Source organism: Meriones unguiculatus (assembly GCF_030254825.1).
Source record: "Meriones unguiculatus strain TT.TT164.6M chromosome X unlocalized genomic scaffold, Bangor_MerUng_6.1 ChrX_unordered_Scaffold_30, whole genome shotgun sequence".
NCBI classification, from domain to species: Eukaryota; Metazoa; Chordata; class Mammalia; order Rodentia; family Muridae; genus Meriones; species Meriones unguiculatus.
The window spans coordinates 12,352,975-12,370,970 of NW_026843706.1; the positions used below are offsets into that span (position 1 = coordinate 12,352,975).

At 42.7% G+C, this 17,996-nt stretch overlaps 3 protein-coding genes across 7 annotated transcripts in view; 2 read left to right on the top strand and 1 right to left on the bottom strand.

Moving 5' to 3' along the window:
* Positions 1–6,554, bottom strand: part of Nsdhl (NAD(P) dependent steroid dehydrogenase-like) — a 39,483-nt gene extending 32,929 nt beyond the window's left edge. The window contains exons 1-4 of one of the 5 annotated variants that reach the window (XM_060376720.1): positions 6,405–6,497; positions 4,804–4,878; positions 4,129–4,247; positions 2,364–2,419 (exon numbers count right to left, since the gene is read on the bottom strand). In XM_060376720.1, coding sequence (XP_060232703.1) covers positions 2,364–2,373 — 10 coding nt within the window. In that variant the 5' untranslated portion in view covers positions 2,374–2,419; positions 4,129–4,247; positions 4,804–4,878; positions 6,405–6,497. Of the gene's footprint in view, positions 1–2,363; positions 2,420–4,128; positions 4,248–4,803; positions 4,879–6,404 lie in introns of all 5 variants that reach the window. The other 4 variants (XM_060376719.1, XM_060376723.1, XM_060376721.1 and 1 more) reach the window with 4 other exon arrangements.
* Positions 6,555–6,685: 131 nt separating this feature from the next.
* Positions 6,686–11,479, top strand: LOC132651473 (centrin-2-like). Its single transcript, XM_060376706.1, has 5 exons — positions 6,686–6,802; positions 8,672–8,830; positions 9,129–9,257; positions 10,349–10,486; positions 10,884–11,479. The coding sequence occupies exons 1-5, from the start codon at positions 6,800–6,802 to the stop codon at positions 10,971–10,973; spliced, it is 519 nt and encodes a 172-aa protein (XP_060232689.1). The 5' UTR covers positions 6,686–6,799; the 3' UTR covers positions 10,974–11,479.
* A 997-nt stretch (positions 11,480–12,476) lies between these two features.
* The window catches only part of LOC110541400 (X-linked lymphocyte-regulated protein 5C-like), a 32,088-nt gene continuing 26,568 nt past the window's right edge, over positions 12,477–17,996 (top strand). The window contains exon 1 of the mRNA XM_060376678.1: positions 12,477–12,550. Within this exon, the coding sequence (XP_060232661.1) occupies positions 12,537–12,550 (14 nt within the window). The 5' untranslated portion in view covers positions 12,477–12,536. The remainder of the gene's footprint in view (positions 12,551–17,996) is intronic.

Genomic DNA, 17,996 nt, shown 5'->3' on the forward strand with positions numbered 1-17,996 from the left:
AAGGCAGATGGCATCAATGTAGGCAAAGGGATTCTCATGTCTAGCTTGCAACCCCTGAAAATGTCATTATTGATCTCACTAGCTGGGGTCTGTGTTGTGTATCTGGGGCCATGATGGTCTTCCCCCTGCCTGCCTGTGGGATCCTATCATAGTTGCATGGAGGGAATGCTTCCTACAGGTTAGGCACTCTGATATTTTAAGACATGCTGTGTGTGGTCAGGTGTTACACAGACCTAGGAGATGAATGCAAGCTTACTAATCAAACCCATCCCGGGAGGATACTCTGCTCACCTACACTGCCAAAGCACACAACCCTCCACTCTTGAAAGCTGTAAACTAATGAACACAGAACTTCTGCCTGGCCACAAATCTCAGTTCTACCTCTGACTGGGAAGCTCTCTTGGGAGTCATTAAAAAGTACTGCACCAATAGACCCATATTTATCACCCGGTACAAAACTAAAGTCCAAGTGGATCAAAGACCTCAACATAAAACCAGACACACTAAATCAGTTAGAAGAAAAAGTGGGAAAGAGCCTAGAACTCATTGGTACAGGAGACACCTTCCTGAACAGAACCTTAATAACACAGGCTCTAAGATCAACAATCAATTAATGAAACCTCATGAAACTGAAAAGCTTCTGTAAAGCAAAGGACACTGTCATCAGAACAAAACTACAGACAGCATAGAGATTGGGAAAGGATCTTCACCAACCCTCTATCTGACAGCAGGCTAATATCCAGAATATAAAAGGAACTCAAGAAGTTAAAACACAATGAAACCATTAATCCAATTTAAAAACAGGGTACAGGTCTAAACAGAGAATTCTCTGTAGGGGAATACAGAATGGCAGAGAAACACTTAAAAGAAATGTTCAAAGTCCTTAGTTATTAGGGAAATGCAAATCAAAACAACCCTGAGATTTTACCTTACACCCATCTGAATGTCTAAGATCAAAAACTCAAGTGACAACACATGCTGGAGAGGATGTAGAGAAGGGAAACCCTCCTGCATTGCTGGCGGGAATGTAAACTTGTACAACCATTTTGGAGGTCAATCTGGTGCTTTCTCAGTCTATTAGGAACAGCGCTTCCTCAAGATCCAGCTATACCACTCCTAGGCATATATCCAAAATATGCTCAAGTACAAGACACGGACACTTGTTCAACCATGTTCTCAGCAGGTTTATTCATAATAGCCAGAACCTGGAAACAACCCAGATGTCCCTCAGTTGAGGAATGCATACAGAAATTGTGGTACATTTACACAACGGAACACTACTCATCAATTCAAAACAAGGGAATCATGAAATTTGCAGGTAAATGGTGGGAACTTGAAAGGATTATCCTGAGTGAGGTATCCCAGAAACAGAAAGACACATACGGTATATACTCATTTATAAGTCGATATTAGACATATAGTAGAGGATAAACTTTCAAAAATCTGTACACCTAAAGAAGGCAAGAAGGAGGACCTTGGGTAAGATGATCAATCCTCACTCAGAAAGACAGACAAACGGGATGGACATTGGAAGAAGAAGAAAGCAGGAAAAATGACAGGAACCTACCACAGAGGGCTTCTGAAAGACTCTACCAAGTAGGGTATCAAAGCAGATGCTGAGACTACTAACCAAAATTTGGGTAGGGAATCTTAGGAAAGAAGGGAGAGATAATAAGATCTGGAGAGGACAGGAGTGCCACAAGGAGCGCAACAAAACAAAAATATCTGGGCAAAGGGGTCTTTTTTGAGACTGATACTCCAACCAAGGACCATTCGTGGATATAACCTAAAACCCCTGCTCAGAAGTAGACCATGGCAGCTCAGTATCCAAGTGGGTACCCTAGTAAGGGGAACAGGCACTGTCTCTGACATCAGTGGCTAGCTCTTTGACTGCCTCCCTGAGGGGGGAGCAGCCTTGCCATGCCACAAAATAGGACAATGCAGCCAGTTCTTATAAGACCTGATAATCTAGAGTCAGATGGAAGGGGAGGAGGACCTCCCCTATCAGGGGACTTGGAGAGGGGCATGGGAGGAGATGAGGGAGAGAGGGTGGGATTGGGAGGGAATGATGGAGGGGGCTACAGCTGGGATACAAAGTGAATAAACTGTAATTAATATAAAAATAAAAATTTTAATTTAAAAAGTATTGCATCTGCTTCTTTGTAAGATCATGTTGAGAATTAAAGAAAATCAAATGGAAAACAAAGACAAAGGTCTTAGCACAATGCCAAATGCTCATTAAACACCCTGTTAAAAGCATCTACTGTCATTATAAATATTATTTCCCTGCAGCAGTCTACCTACCTCACCTCCCAAAGGTCCTCTTCTGAACTACTAAACCACTTCATACCTCTCCAGCTTACCTGAGGCCATGCTGTGTCCACTCAGTACAGGCTGCTTAACATGTACAAGGCCTTGGCTTTGGTTCCCAGCACAGAAAGAAGGAATCAATGAGTTACACAGCTGGAGACTCTCAGGCAAACATTGATACAATAAACTTTCGCTTCACACTTTATTCAATGTAGAGTACAATTCACCCCAAAGTACTCCACTCAGTTCTTTTTTGCTTTCTTTTTCACTGTTTGATTACATCTGTCTGTAGTTTTCCCTCCCTCCTTTCCTCCAAGTCCCTTCCCTGTCCCCCTTCTCCCTTCTTCCCCACCCCCTACCATCTACTCCACTTCAATTTCTCTTCAGAAAAGGGCAGGCCTCCCATGGATATCAATCAGCCATAGCATATCAAGTTGCAGTAAGACTTGGCTCATCTTCTCCTATTGAGGCTAGACTAGGCAGCACAGCAGGAGGAAAGGGTCCTAAATGCAGGCAACAGAGTCAGAGGCCACCCTTGCCCTTGCTGTTAGAAGTCCTACATCAAGACACAGCTACAGAACTGTAACATGTTTCAATCAGTTCTTAATTAAAATACAGAAAATACAATCGTTCTACTACTCAAATCTTGGTACCAGACCTAGGAAGAAATATGGGCCCAAACTGGGATAGCTGGATAGGGGGTGCATCTAAGGATGACAAAATTCTACTGTTGTCCTCCAGTGATGGGGAGAATAAGTGACCTTTCCACTGAAAATCTGTGAGAGTTCCAGGGAGGGAAAGCTTCCTAACATGCTTTAAACCATGCTGTATGTGGTCAGGTTGCAACACCTTTGCAGATGAACTCTGTGCAGTCTAGAAACACAGAGCCCAGCTGCCAGCCCCTCCCCCACCACTAATCAAAGCAAGAAGTATATACCCTCTCCCATTTGCCACTAGAGGACATGGGAAGTGAAAGCAACATGCCCCACCCTAGCACTGCTCAGAGGATGATCCCACAGGTCTTAGCACACCAACCTCTTGTCAACACTAAACCTACACTGTCTCAAATTATATACCATCTATCTGTTGTCTGTAGGCCTTGTCTATCTGTTGTCTGTAGGCCTTGGGGTATCAGAACTATTCCAAAAATGAGTCAAATCCCACTGGTATTTCTTTAACCCTGTCTGTTGTCTGAAATGCACTGGGTGTTCTACATTCAGGTTCAATGCATATCAGGAAAGGCTCTAAATGAAGAGGCATTTCTCCAGAGAAGACACACTTAACAGTTCGCAAGCGTGAAATTGACTCAACATTAAAAATCACTAGAGAAATGTCAATCAAAATCACAAGAAGACCATCTCATAGCCATTAGGAGGGCTGTTATCAGAAGTCAGAAACAGAAAATAAATGTTACTGAGGTCATGTGGAAAAAGGAATACTTATGTGAGGCTAACGGCAACACGAAATGGTTTATCCACTGTGGAAATTTGGGGGTTCTCTACAGAGTTAAACAGAATTACCTTGTGATCCAGTGATTGTAAATCACATGCAGGGACTTGGACTATGTCCATTTCCACAGCAGCATTGTTCACTGTAGCCAAAAGGTGAAAATACCCTAAATTTCCACTGATGGATGAGCTGATAAAATGTGGTCTACTTAGACCATACCACAGGATAGTGTGTAGACATGAAGAGGAACAAGATTCTGATATATGCAACAACCTGAATGTACTCTGAGGATGTAGTGGTAACTGAAATGAACCAGGCACCAAAGAATAACACTTTCTGATGCCATTACCACAAGGTACTCAAACTCACAGAAACAGAGAGTAGATGATTTCTGGTAGTAGTTGGCAGCGGTGGGATTAGGAAGGGTTGATAAAGCAGTTTCACTTCTCAGTAGGAAAATATCAGAGCGGAGTTGGTGTTAGGTTATCCTACAGTATGCAAAAAAGAGTGCAAAAATGGTCACAGTGTTGCATTTTCCGGTACATATATTTGAACACACACAGAGAAACACAGAATTGCTTTGAACTACTGAAAAGTGAAACACCAAAGACCTATGGGTTTGTGGGCTGATGGTTGCAATGCCAGAAGCCTTTCATTTAGAATGGTGGGACTTTGAACCTATTAAAAGCCATGATGTACCCCCACATCACACACTGGGAAAAATACAAGAAGCTAGGGACTGTTTGAGACCACTGATTGCTGAAGACAAAAGGAGAGGATAGTGTGTTTCAAAACCCACAAAGATGAAAGTGCCCCTCATCTTCTGACTGGGACTGCGAGCTCTTTGGAAATGAACATAGGTGTGAAGCTAGACGATGCCCACCTTGAGCCCCTTACCTCCATCTGAGGGTAGACTGTGCTGATCTGTGTAAGAAATATAAACTCCAAAGACAAAATACACTCCCAGACAAGTCAATCACTGGAGTTAAGAATCCTGATAGGGAACCTGAGCCTCGGAGACAGCTATGTCTCATTACCACTCACCTCAGGCTTAGCACCCTGTACAAGACCAGGTCTGATGATCCAGTGGAAAGAGAATGGCTCCCACAAAGCTGGCACCTACTTATACAATGGATACATTACCTTGAGTAAATATTGCAAAGCAAGGGTCCTGTAAGAAACAGAGTAAGGCCTCTTCCTGCAGAATTCAAAGACACAGCACAGTTTGAGTGCTTAGGAGGGCATTTGTTTTATGAGGTCAGTTCAGACCTCCAGAGAAGCATCAACCTGTGTGGAAAACAGAAGGCTTCAAAGAATTACAGAGCTGGGTTTGGATCCTAGGGAGGCCAAGCCCACAGAACTACTGCAGGCTACATGGTCATAAGAAAAAATCTGAAAACTTGAGTTGCAGGGCCCCAGGAAGAGTGAGTCAAAGGGAGGACATGGGAGTCTTAGAAGACAGAGCACATTCAAGGGCGGGAGGAACGTGTTCTAGAGACTGCGATAAGTTGTATCTACACAAGAACAAAGCAAACGTATGCTCCAAGAGAGCAAAGAATTTGGCCAGGGTCACAGAATTGGCATCCAAGCCAGAAGAAATTTGTCTCTCTGCTCTTCCTCTGCCGGTAGAGGGAGCTACAGACTGTTCACCCCTCAGCAGCCAGGAAAGAAGAGAAAGAGAAACAAGAACCCTACAGTCCCCTTTCAAGGTAGCCTCCTAGTGTACCCCATTCTGCATAGGTTTCACTACCTTCCAATAATACCTTGGATGGGGATCAAGCCTTTAATACAGGGACTTTAGAGGAATATTTAATACTCACTTTAGCAAAGAGTATAGAAGGACATGAAGTCAAGATTAGTGGGATGAAACTGGACAGGAGACTTGAGTGCACTTTACTTTCTCAACTGAAGATTAGAAGCAGGGCGCTGACCTGACCAGGGCTGTTCATTGCAACATTAATCTGGCAGAGCAAGTGCATACGTTGGTATAGGGGTATACAGATGAGTCGTGGGAAATGAAGGAAGTACTTACCGGCTAGCTGATAGACTAAGGTTCACTGAACTCCTAACAGGGACTCTTTCCAGCTGCAGATACTGGAGTAGCAACAGTGAACAAAAGTAAGATACCTGCTCTCATGTCCCCACCTTCCAGTGGAGGGAACAAAGAACAAAAGGGTCAAATTGACAGTGGCTTAGGAGGTGACCAGTGCTACTATAAAAACAGAACAAAGTGAACAGAGTGCTCAGAGTAACGTTATGAGAAAGTGACAATGGCTGAAGACCTGGAGTGGGGAAAGATGGAGGTCTCCTATACAGAAGGGCCAGGTGAAGCAGAACTTCAGTGAAGGGTGGGAGGTGTGTGGACCTGGAAAATAGTGATAGGGAGCAGTAGAGAGTGAATATGGTCAAAATATATTGCCAGCGATGGGCATGGACACAACGCCTGGCACGCCCACTCCCCTTTCGAGGCCTCAGCTGCCCCTTACAATCACCCCTCCACACCGTTAGGTCACATCTTTCCAGGCCCCTCAGATGTTCTGTGTCCCTCAACTCGGTTTTTGAACGTCCCACCCATCCCTCAGCACTTCCTCCCAGCTCTGTCCCCTACACGCAGCAGGCTCCAAGGCTAAGCCAGCAAATCTTACCCTGTTTAGACGCTCAAATGGATGCACTCAACCTGCATGCAACTGGAAACAGCAGAACTCCAGGCAAAGTCCAGCGTCTCTTTTCAAGAGTGGGGTATAAGCCCACAGTCAGCCCAGCTTCCTTCATAACGTTGATTGGTCTAGTTCGGTCCCGTGCAGCCAATTGGCCCTTGCAGCGCGATTTTGCCCAATGAGGCCAGTCTTTGGCCGCCGACGCACCGCCCTATTACCCTGGGGCGGGCTTTGTCAGGTTAGTCCCACCTGCTTCGTCTTCTAACCAATGGGAAGTGGTGCTCGCCCGCGAGTGCACGGGCGCGCACACCCATCAGTGGGAAGGGCTCTGATTCCACGCAAACCCTGTTGCCTTAACAACCGGTTGCAGAGCCCCTTTGGTGATGGTAAGTGATAAGTGTCTCATGGACCCCACTTGGGCCCCCTAGGTCTTTCCTAAGCCTCAGTGCAGCCCTACTGTGTTTCCTGCACGGTTCTTGGAGATGATGCACTAGTTCTACCGTGGAGCTATGTCCTGGAAGAGTAAGAGAGAAAGTACACCCTCACGCTGGTTGCCTGGCCAGCGCTTAGCCACTGATCCCTCCCTGTCCCCAGTCACCTTCACCACCACCCCCCTCCACACAGACACTTGCCACTCGACCTTGGCTGGTTTTCCCGGGAATCTCGGATCACAATTCTCTTGCTTCCCCTAGACCCGGACCTCAGTCAAACTCAGGCCTCCTGGCTGCTTCCACTCAGCTAAAGTTTATGCATGGCGCTAAGAGGTTTACTGGGTTCTGATGGCTGCAAATGCGCTGATACTTTCAGGAGATGCTTGGAGCTTCTAAAGGAGGCACACACGTGCCAAATGGATTGGTTTTTATCATTCCACGCTGGCATACTGTTTATCATAGTAACTTTACATTTGGCCGAATTTAGGCATTATTATTTGGAGGAGCAGAGTTCATGGGAACTAGCACCACAAGTAGATGTTTTAAGTACATTTCTAGAACTGAGATTCCCGAGTTCATGGACAGTTGATCCTCTATATATGCACAACTAGCTCTCTTTCAGAATGAAGAATAAGGAATTTCCTGGCTTCTAAAATCAATAGTTACAAAAAAAGGAGAGAGAGACCGAGGTTCGTGGAAGAATTAATTGTTCTTTCCCGCAAACCTTGTTATCTCTCTGTTTATTGAGCAAATCTTTAGATTCCGTTGGAATAAAGTTTTTCACATTAATTACCCAGCTGTCTAAGTTAGCAGTGGCATTAGAACAGACATCATTTTCCTTTTCATCTTTGAGAATGAAAACTGAAGCCACAACAAATCTATTCATAATAAAATGAGCGTGTGCCTTACAAACAGATACCGTCTCACATTTGTGTTTACTAACTTTGGAAAAAAAGAATTCAAGCACGTTGAACCTCCAGACACAAATGATACTGTCATTTACATAGCTGTTGGTGCTCCTTTATACTTGAAAAAAATGATTTAAGAATTCTAATTTCCTAAAGTGATATGTTGATTAATGGCACAATTGCATAAACTTTCTGTAGTATAAACTTTAAGGCAGTGGAGAGAAGAGTTATATCTCTTACAAAGAATGGGTCATGTAAACACCAGAAATTCATATTTATTCATTCATTTGCTCTATGTTGATCTATCTAGGAATGAGGAGGAAATGGTAATATAAAATTTTAAAACAAAAAGCTTCTTCAATTTGCTGGCTCCTCAGTAATACATAGTTGGATTTAGTCATGTGAGACATCGCCTTATTAACAGAAGTGATGATTGAATTTACAGTTATGTTAGGAAATTAACCACATTTTACTAGCATATTGCTGATTTTCCATCTTTTACAATGTGGTGTTTTAAAAACTAAAATATATCAAATAAAATAGTTTTAAGTTGAGAGAGATTTTCCCTTTTTCTTCACAGATTTCTTTATTTAGAGTTAGGGTTAATTTTATTTTACTGTTTACCCTTATCATTTGTGGGTAGAAAAGGGGAGCATGATGAAGTCTGAATGTGTTGGTCAGAGAACAACTTGGAAGAGTTGGTTCTCTTTTTGTACCATGTGGGTCCTGGGTTCCCACTTAGGTCAAGCTTGGCAGGAAGACATGTCCCCAGCCCACAAAAGTTTATGTAGTGACATAAGTACATTACACAGAATCGAGCCTAAATGAAAAAGATGTGGATGTCTAGAACTGTCATAAATAAAATCTGGACTATAGCTTGTAATACCATGCTTCTGTGTTTGTATGATGTCTGAAGGCCTCTAATTTTAAGAAGACAAACGCGACATCCAGGGGCCAGAGAAAAAGGATGAGCCCTAAGCCTGAATTTACTGAAGAACAGAAACAGGAAATCCGGGAAGCTTTTGATCTCTTTGATGCTGATGGAACTGGAACTATAGACATCAAGGAACTAAAAGCAAGTTCCACACATTCCTGCTTTGCCACCTGGTGTTTCCCTGTTGCCTGTCTTTGACCTGTCACTTTCTTCTCTCTTCTTCCTGTAAAAGTAACAGAAAAAGGTACCTTGTGTATATTTTACCTGGAACAATGATCTTATTGATAAATTTGATGGCAAATATTAATTAAATCATCATTACTGTATTCCCTAATCATTTTCATCATTTTATCCGGTATTAGGTTAATACCCTCAACAGTCGTTTTTGCTCCTACATCACTTACATGTGTCTATTTAAATGATCTTGTTTACATTGTAGGTGGCAATGAGGGCCCTGGGCTTTGAACCCAAGAAAGAAGAAATCAAGAAAATGATAAGTGAAGCTGATAAGGAAGGAACAGGAAAAATGAGCTTCAGTGACTTTTTGACAGTAATGACTCAGAAAATGGTAAGTTAGCTGACATAATTAGCATACTTTCCATCCATTATGGTGAGATACATGAGAATCTAGACATAAAAAGAACTTCATTCAACAAAACTAGCCCATTCTCGTGGGAGAAGATTGTATTTTTAATTGAGAGGAACCCTACGTTTCATTTGGCTTTGTTTAAGGTCAGAGCATTACAGACATGTGTCTTGCTTTTTTATTTTTGAATTTTAATATTAGTATTAAAAGTTAAATTAGCATACAATAATTCAGGTATCATTATGAAGTTTTCAGACAAGGTCTTCACATGGGAGATTGGTTCCGAGATTACTCTTCCTTGTGGGCTCTCCAGTTGTAGCTACTAAAAGAACCTGCCTAAAACATTTGAGGTTTGAATGCTTCCGGAAATTTTGCTCCATACTGTTGGAGTACTCAGGGCCCAGTAATTCTTTGAAGGGCATTGTGCAAAATACCTGTCTCCTCCTCTGCCCTTGTCAATAGGTCCCTGTCATCTAATTAGCTTAAGAGTATATTTTTTTTATATATAACCCTACTCACTGCTTCTCTATTTTAAATATGAATCTAGTGTCCCCCTGGTTTTTACAATACTTTAGGTACAATGACATTTCCTGTAAAACCCCTGAGTATTATATGTTAAGTTTACAAAGTTTTTCTTCTTTTTCTACAATGGATTATACGTGTTTTACTGTAGCCGAAGACATATTATCACGACAGCTACCACTAGGACCTTGTGATGATTAGGATGGAGCTGGGGAATTAATATAAGAAGATAGTTTTCCTACAGCTCCCTCCTTATCTTTAGAATGGCAGAAAGTTTTGGACAGACAAAGCACAAGAGGGACAGTCAGCTCCACCAGGAGCCCGTCCTTGGCACATGATTCTTTGGCTCCCAAACAAGTCCTCGTGACCTGAATCCTGAGCTGCCTGTGAGATAGATGATGGGGTAGGAAATGGACAGGGAGTACGTGGATAAGAGAAACTGGCTGGCCTGCCTTCCTGCCGTTGCTCCAGTTAGGTATTTGGAGACAATAGGATGAGTAGGATGTGGCAGGGCTGCTGTGAATAACAGTCTGTTTGATGTTGTACTAAAGTCTGAGAAAGACACCAAAGAAGAAATCCTGAAAGCTTTCAAGCTCTTTGATGATGATGAAACTGGAAAAATATCCCTTAAAAATCTGAAGCGTGTGGCCAAGGAGCTAGGCGAGAACTTGACTGATGAGGAGCTGCAGGTGAGAAAAGCCTCAGTCAGAAACTTGAATCCCCACTTTGGAGCCTCTGGCTTTCCCAGGTTCTCATTTCTCCAGTAGGGCAACTTACTAAAAGAAATGCTAGTATCCCTTTGTGTCTCTGGTGACAATGCCCCTGGACCCTGCTTCCAGAATACACATGTGAAGTTGAACTTACTCCTCTGGCTTTTACGTCAGAATGACTTTCCAGCTTCTTTTCAATTGATGGATGTGACAATACCTATGACTTGGTTTTCAAGTAACTATCATTAAAAGGGGCACCCTCACATTAAATGGACCATAGTCATCTTTCCTCATAGCATTATTTGAAGTTTCTTATTGAATCACTTTTCAGTTTAGTTTGTGACTTAATCTAAGATAAACCCTTACTGCCATGCAGGAAATGATTGATGAAGCAGATCGAGATGGAGATGGAGAGGTCAATGAGCAAGAGTTCCTGCGCGTCATGAAGAAGACCAGTCTCTATTAAGATCAGTGTTGCTTTTCTACTGCAAGCACGTGTGACTAGATTTAGTGCCTCCCATTTTGTGAAATATGGCTTTTGGATAGCCTCCCCCCAACCTCTGTGGTCATTTTAGCCATGACCTTGAATCTAGTTTTGACCTTTGAAGTGTTCTTTGATATTAAGTTCTTTGTCCATTTCAACATGGCTATTTCAACAGGGCAGAACAAGAGCACAAAGAGTGGGGAAAAGAGTCTGAAAGTGTGACCCTCCATCTGCCATTACTTCATATTGCTCATGCATTTCCATATAGCTACAAACACACAATGGCTTCCTAGATGTCCAGGAATCCATGTCACCATAAGCAGTGGTCCTAAAGTGGTTTTGGTTTTTAGTCAGCACCAGAGTACAGGTTTTGTTTGTTTGTTTGTTTCTTATAAAATCAATGAATGCTTGTTGTTGCCTTTGAATGACAGTTAGTTAATGCCTTTGTTTTGTCTTAAAAAAATAAAACCTTTCTTAATTTAACCTTTCATTATTTGAAGGATGAGTATTTTTAGATTTAAAACTGAGTTCATCTTGTAACAATTGTGTTGAGGGTGGCTTGGTAGATACATAAAATTCGCCATCAGCCTATGAAAAAAAGGAATTAACTTTTTTTTTACTTTTCTGTCGTAAGTGGTTTCTTGCATTCAGAACTTGTGGGGTTTTACAAGTGGTAGAATTTCCATATCACCTAGGTCTAAATGATGCCCTAAAAGTAGTTCCAGCCAAATGTAAAGGTTATAGACTCTTGTGGGTGATTTGTGCTTTAAAAAAATGAAGAGGGATAGGCAGTAGGTAAAATTCAGGCAATCTTGTGAGTTTATTGCTTATAGCATCTCATAGTATTTTGGGGTTGGGTTGAGAAGGACATGGGTATTGTCCAGGTGCCCTCTGGGCACTACACAGAATCACCTATGAGAGAAGCCCAATTATGTGGCATTAAAGTCTGCTCCAGGGTGAGGGTGAAGAACAAGAAGGGCTGAAGGGAAATGGAAAGTGAACAATGATTGGCTCAATTTATATGTACACATAGATGTACATATATATGTGTGTAATGTATATTATTACATTACGCACACACACACACACACACACACACACACACACACACACATATATATATATATATATATATATAAACCCCCAAACAAAACAAAGCAAAACAAACAAACAAAAAACCTACAAGAGCAAGGCAGGTGATCAAGCTTATAATTCCAGTACATAAGTGGATGAGGGAAGACAATTGCCTCATCTTTCTGTCTGTCACTTTCTCGTGTGCTCTTGCTCTTTGTGTGTGTGTGTTTAATAATAAATGCCTCTAACTCCTCTTGATTCAATATTCAACTTACCTAGATATTTTGTATTTTCAGCTGGGAACCTGTTAAAAAGTTGTGCTCCTCGGCACACCCTTATATCTGGCAATCTTGAGAATCCAGGGCCACTGAAATGAGTGATGGATTACTCCTTGGAAAACACAGAGAGGGAGACAAAAAGCCAAGTGGAACCTCAGACTTAGGTTATATCACGAGTTCACTTAGTTCCCTGATGAACAATTTGGAGTAAGTTGCTTCTGTTGGTGCCTCAGATTCCTTGCCTGTACAGTGGTTGCGGGGGACTGTTTAACTGAGAATTTCTGTGGTCAGATGAAATTTTCCCAACAGGACCTTGCTTTATGATGTTCAAGAATGACTTGTTTCAGAATGATCTCATTCCTTTTTGTTGGTTTGTAGTTTGGTGCAGCCTCATGAAGCTTATGATCATTGTCCCCAAAGTCAGTTGACAGCATTTTTTCCTTTTTTTCTTTTCATTTATTTTTTTACTATTAATTACACTTAATCATTTTGTATTCCCCCATAAGCCCCTCTCTCCTCCCCTCCCAATCCCACCCTTATTTGACAGCATTTTTTAAGTTTTTGTCACATTTCTGTTTTCTAGTAAGAGGCCTATGATCTGATACATGATAAAGGGTTGGAAAGACTGGCCCTCTTCCCATTTCTCTATGAAGTATAACCCTACAAAATCAATTATGTTTAATGGGCAAGTAAAAGTTCTATATATTTATTGTATGCACACTTACATTGTGAAATACGTCTACCTTATAAAATAGTGGAATCAAGGTAATTACCCTGAAAACATTCTCCTCCTGCTTAATGTTCCTTAGTATGACTTCGAATCTTTTTACATTCTCTTGAGGGAGGTGAGGGGACGGCAATTTGTGTAATATCCCGAGTGGTGAAAGCAAATATAAGGAAGTGCTATGTCCTGCAGTACAGCCATTTAGTGATTCTCAGTGCAGGAAACAGGCATGGTGAGTCATCCGAAGAAGTAGGTGGCGCCGAACCACAGGAGCTGTGGAGTTCAGCTCATGTGGAGCCAGGCAAGGGACACTGTAGGCATTGGGTATGCAGGACAGAAAAATAACTAAGGAACCCACTTGGTTATTGAGCTATCATGGGCTACATCTGAACAAGGGTTCTTTTTTTTTTTTTTATCAGTTACATTTTATTAACTCTGTATCCCAGCCGTGTCCCGATCCCTCATTCCCTCCCAGTCCCTCCCTCCCTCCCTCATCTCCACCGTGCCCCTTTTCAAGTCCACTGATAGGGGGGACCTCCTCCCCATTCATCTGATCCTGTTTTATCAGGTATCTTCAGGACTGGCTGCAAAGCCCTCCTCTGTGGCCTAACAGGACTGTTCCACCCTTCGGAGGTGGGGAGACCAAAGAGCCAGTCATTGAGTTCCTGTTAGAAATAGTCCCTGTTCCCCTCACTTTGGGAAACCAATTGGTTACTGAGCTACCACAGGCTACATCTGAGTGGAGGTTCTAGGTTATATCCATTCACGGTCCTTGGTTGAATGTCAGTCTCAGAAAAGACCCTGTGCCCAGATATATTTGGTCCTTGTGGAGCTCCTATCCTTTCCCCATCAGACTAACTCCCCTTTTTTCTTATGATTCCCTGTACTCTGCCAAAGGTTTGGTCATGAGTCTTTGCTTTGAAAACACTGCTAGTTAGAGTCTTTCAGATGCGCTCAGTAGACTCCTGTCATACGTTCAATGCACATCCCATCTGTCTTTCTAAACGAGGATTGATCATCTTACCCCATGTCCGCTCAATTGATTATCTTTTTTAGGTGTATAGATTTCATTATGTTTATCATATCTTATAGGTCTATATAAGTGAGTATATCCCATGTTTGTCTTGCTCCTTCTGGGATATTTCACTCAGAATGATCTTTTCTAGATCCCACCATTTGCCTGCAAATTTCATGATTTCCTCCTTTTTGATTGCTGAGTAGTATTCCATTGTATAAAAATACCACAATTTCTGTACCCATTCCACCGTTGATGGACATCTGGGTTGTTTCCAGGTTCTGGCTATTACAAATAGAGCTGCTATAAACATGGTTGAGCAAGTGTCCTTTTTGTGTACTTGAACAAACTTTGGGTATATACCTAGCAGTGGTATAGCTGGGTCTGGAGGAAGCACTATTCCTATTTGTCTTAGAAAGCGCCAGATAGCTTTCCAGAGTGGTTGTACCAGTTTACATTCCCACCAGCAGTGGAGGAGGGTTCCCCTTTCTCCACAACCTCTCCAGCATGTGTTATTGCTTGAGTTTTTCATCTTGGCCATTCTGATGGGTGTAAGGTGATATCTCAGGGTCGTTTTGCTGAACAAGGGTTCTACATTATATGTGTATATGGTCCTTGGTTGGAGAAACAGTCTCATAGAGGGCCCCTGTGCCCTAATATAGTTTATCCTTGTGTCGCTCCTGTCCTTTCTAGGTCATCCTAACTCCCCCTTCTTTCATATGATTCTCTGCACTCTGACCAAGGTTTGGTTATGAATCTCCGCATCTGCTTTGATACACTGCTAGGTAGAGTCTTTCAGAGGCCCTCTGAGGTAGGCTTTTGTCCTGTTACTTGTTTTCTCCTACTTCCCCTATCCATCCCACTTAGGTTCCCTAGTGAGGGGAACAGTAAGTATTTCTGACATGAATTCAATGAATGTCTCTTTAACTCTCCCCCCCAAAGGGAGTAACAGTCTTGCTAGTATACAGAGGAGGATATGGCAGCCAGGGAAGGTGGGGTTGGGAGGGAATGAAGGAGAGGACTACAGCCGGGATACAAAGTAAATAACCTGTGATTAATATAAAAAAAATAAAAATTAAAAAAAAAAGAAAAATAACTAAGGCAAAAAGATAGATGGGATGGGCAGTAGAACCAATTGAGGCTGGTTCCAGCATAGCTGCATTAGAGAGATGTGGGCACTCAGAAGGAGAAGGAAAGCCTCAGCCATTCATGTCAGTGGATATATGGGCATAGCAGCAGTGGAAGAACTGGATAAGGGAAAAGAAGGGAAGAATGGACCCAAGATTTTTTAGAAGACATAGGAAGTGTTCATAAAAGAAGTTTTGAGTAGATGAGTCTTTTGTTTTTCTTTAAGTTTCTTTCTAAGATGTTATAAAAGCTGGATTCTGAAACCGCTGGTGTTGAGTTCAGAATCTATCTGACAAAGCTGTTTAAAGACAGGAGGTAGTTGAGTTGCAGGCCTTGCAAGACATAGGCATAGAATACAGGCAGGACATTGGAGGAGGAGGGCTGAATGGAGCCTGGCTTCTCTCAGCAAGATGAGGAAAGAAGAGCAGAAGCTCTTCACATGAGACTGAAGCAAAATAGTGCCCCCACAAAGACTGTAAAACCTGTTAGAGGGTAAAAGGATCTCAAGATGGCCTAGTAGTTACACTGTGTGTTTAGAACGAGGTCACCTGTCTACAATCTCCTGGGCTTCTCAGAGTGCTGACCTTGCAAACAGTGTCAAGTGTAAAGACCTTTGGCTTCCCTCAATTTCTGCTTTTCACTGTGTGTCAGGGCTGCTCAGCTCGGATTTATTTTTGTTACTCTCTCAAATACTAAGAGTTTGGCTGCAGGGTCAAAGAAGCAATAGGATCAAACCCACAGTTGTTTTTATTTATTTATTTATTGTTTTTATAATTTATTAAATTTACTTCACAACTATAGCCCGTTCCCTCATCTCCTCCCCATCTCACCCTCCCTCCCCCTTTTTCCCTATCCCCCTCCCATAGTCCTCAGGAAAGTGGAGCCCTCTTCCCCTGCCATCTGACCCAAGGCTATCAAGTCTTATCAGGACTGCCAGCATCCTATTCCTCTGTGTCCTAGCAGAGCCACCATGCCAGGGCAAAGCAATCAAAAAGAGCAGGCAACAGAGTTAATGTCAGAGACAGCCGCTGCTGCCTTTACTTGGGAAGCTACATGGAGACCGAGCTGCCTATCAGCTACGTCCGAGCAGGGGGCTAGGTTCTCTCCATGCATAGTCCATAGACATAAAGAAGCTAATAACAAGGAGGACCCTAGGGAGGATGCTTAATTCTCATTTAGACGGGCAAACAGAATAGACGTCCTCTGAAATACTCCACCCAACAGGGCATGGAAACAGATGCTTAGACCCACAGAAAAACTTTGAAGGGAATGCAGGGGGTCGTGGGAAAGAGTAGGGGGATAGAAGGACTCAGAGGGGACAAGAGATCCACACGGAGATGATCAGAGCCAACAGATCTGGGCCCATGGGGGCCTGCAAAGACTGATGCACCAATTAAACCCAGTTTAATAGCAGTTGTGACATAGTCATCAGTTGCAGAAAACATACAGTATTCAGCCTACTATACAGTTTTGGCTAGAATTGCTTGCTGCCCTGATGGCGTTTGCTTTTGAAGCCAAGACCACCACCCCCCTCACCTAATCCAGGAAATGCCCTTTCTGAGCTCTTCACTGAGACTGATTTTATTGTTGTTGTTTATTTATTTGTTTTGAGACAGGGTTTCACTGTGTAGCCTTGGCTGTCCTGGACGCTTTTTGTAGACCAGGCTGGCCTGGACTCACAGAGATCTGCTTCACTCAGCCTCCTTGAGAACTGGGATTACAGATGTGTGCCATTTTGCCAGGCTGTGATTGACATTTTACAGTAAGTTTCTGCCTTCTCCACAATGACTCTTCCAATCTGTTTTGATCAGTGTTCCATATCCAGGAATTTGCTAGTGTATCCTACACCTTCCTTTGTAGCTGAAGTGATCAGTATGCACTGATGGTAGTTATAAGGCCATGTCACCAATCTAGTGTGCAGTTCTGCAACATACAGTTTTCTTCATGTATGTGTGTTCATACATTCAGGTGTTTCTGACAGCAGAGGCCAATAAAGGGCTTCAGATCTCCTGGAACTGACGTTATAAAGCCATTGTGAGCCACCCAGCATGGATGCAGGGATCTGAACTTGTGTTCTCCACAAGCATTCATACTCAGGTGCCTCCTCAAGAGCAGCAAATGCTCTTAACCACTGACCATCTCTCCATCTCTGACTTAAACTCTTAGGACAGCTCTGGCCTCAATGGCTAAGACTATCACTCTCAGCCTTAGAGGGATGTGGAGGGAAACCTCCCTCTTTTTGCCACTGAGAATATCTGCCCTCCTGTTAACTACTGCTTTTTGCATGTCATTTACCCTTTCTTTCTGTTCTTTGCTCTGACCCGTCTAGGGTGCCACCACGACTTACCCTATAGAAGTCAATTAGATCTGCCCCTACCTATTAATTTCTTTAAAAATATTTACTTTGATCTTGTGTATATGTTTTGTCACCATGTACATATGTGCACTATGTGCATGTTTGGCACCCTCAGAAATTGTGGAAGCTCCTGGAACTGGAGTTACGGACACTTGTGTGTTGACATGTGAATCCTGGGGACCAGACCTGGGTCCTCTGCAAAAACAGCAAGTGCTTTTAACTGCTGAGCCATCTCGTCAGCCTCCATCTTTAATTTTCTTTTTAAAATTTACAATTATTTTGTTTATGTGAATGTCTATGACACAGCACATGAGTGTTCAGATGACAACCAGCATGAATGAGTTATCTCCTTCTACCGTGTGAATCCCAGGGGTTGATTTCAGCTCATCAGACTTGGTGACAAGCATCTATACCACAGAGCCACCTCATC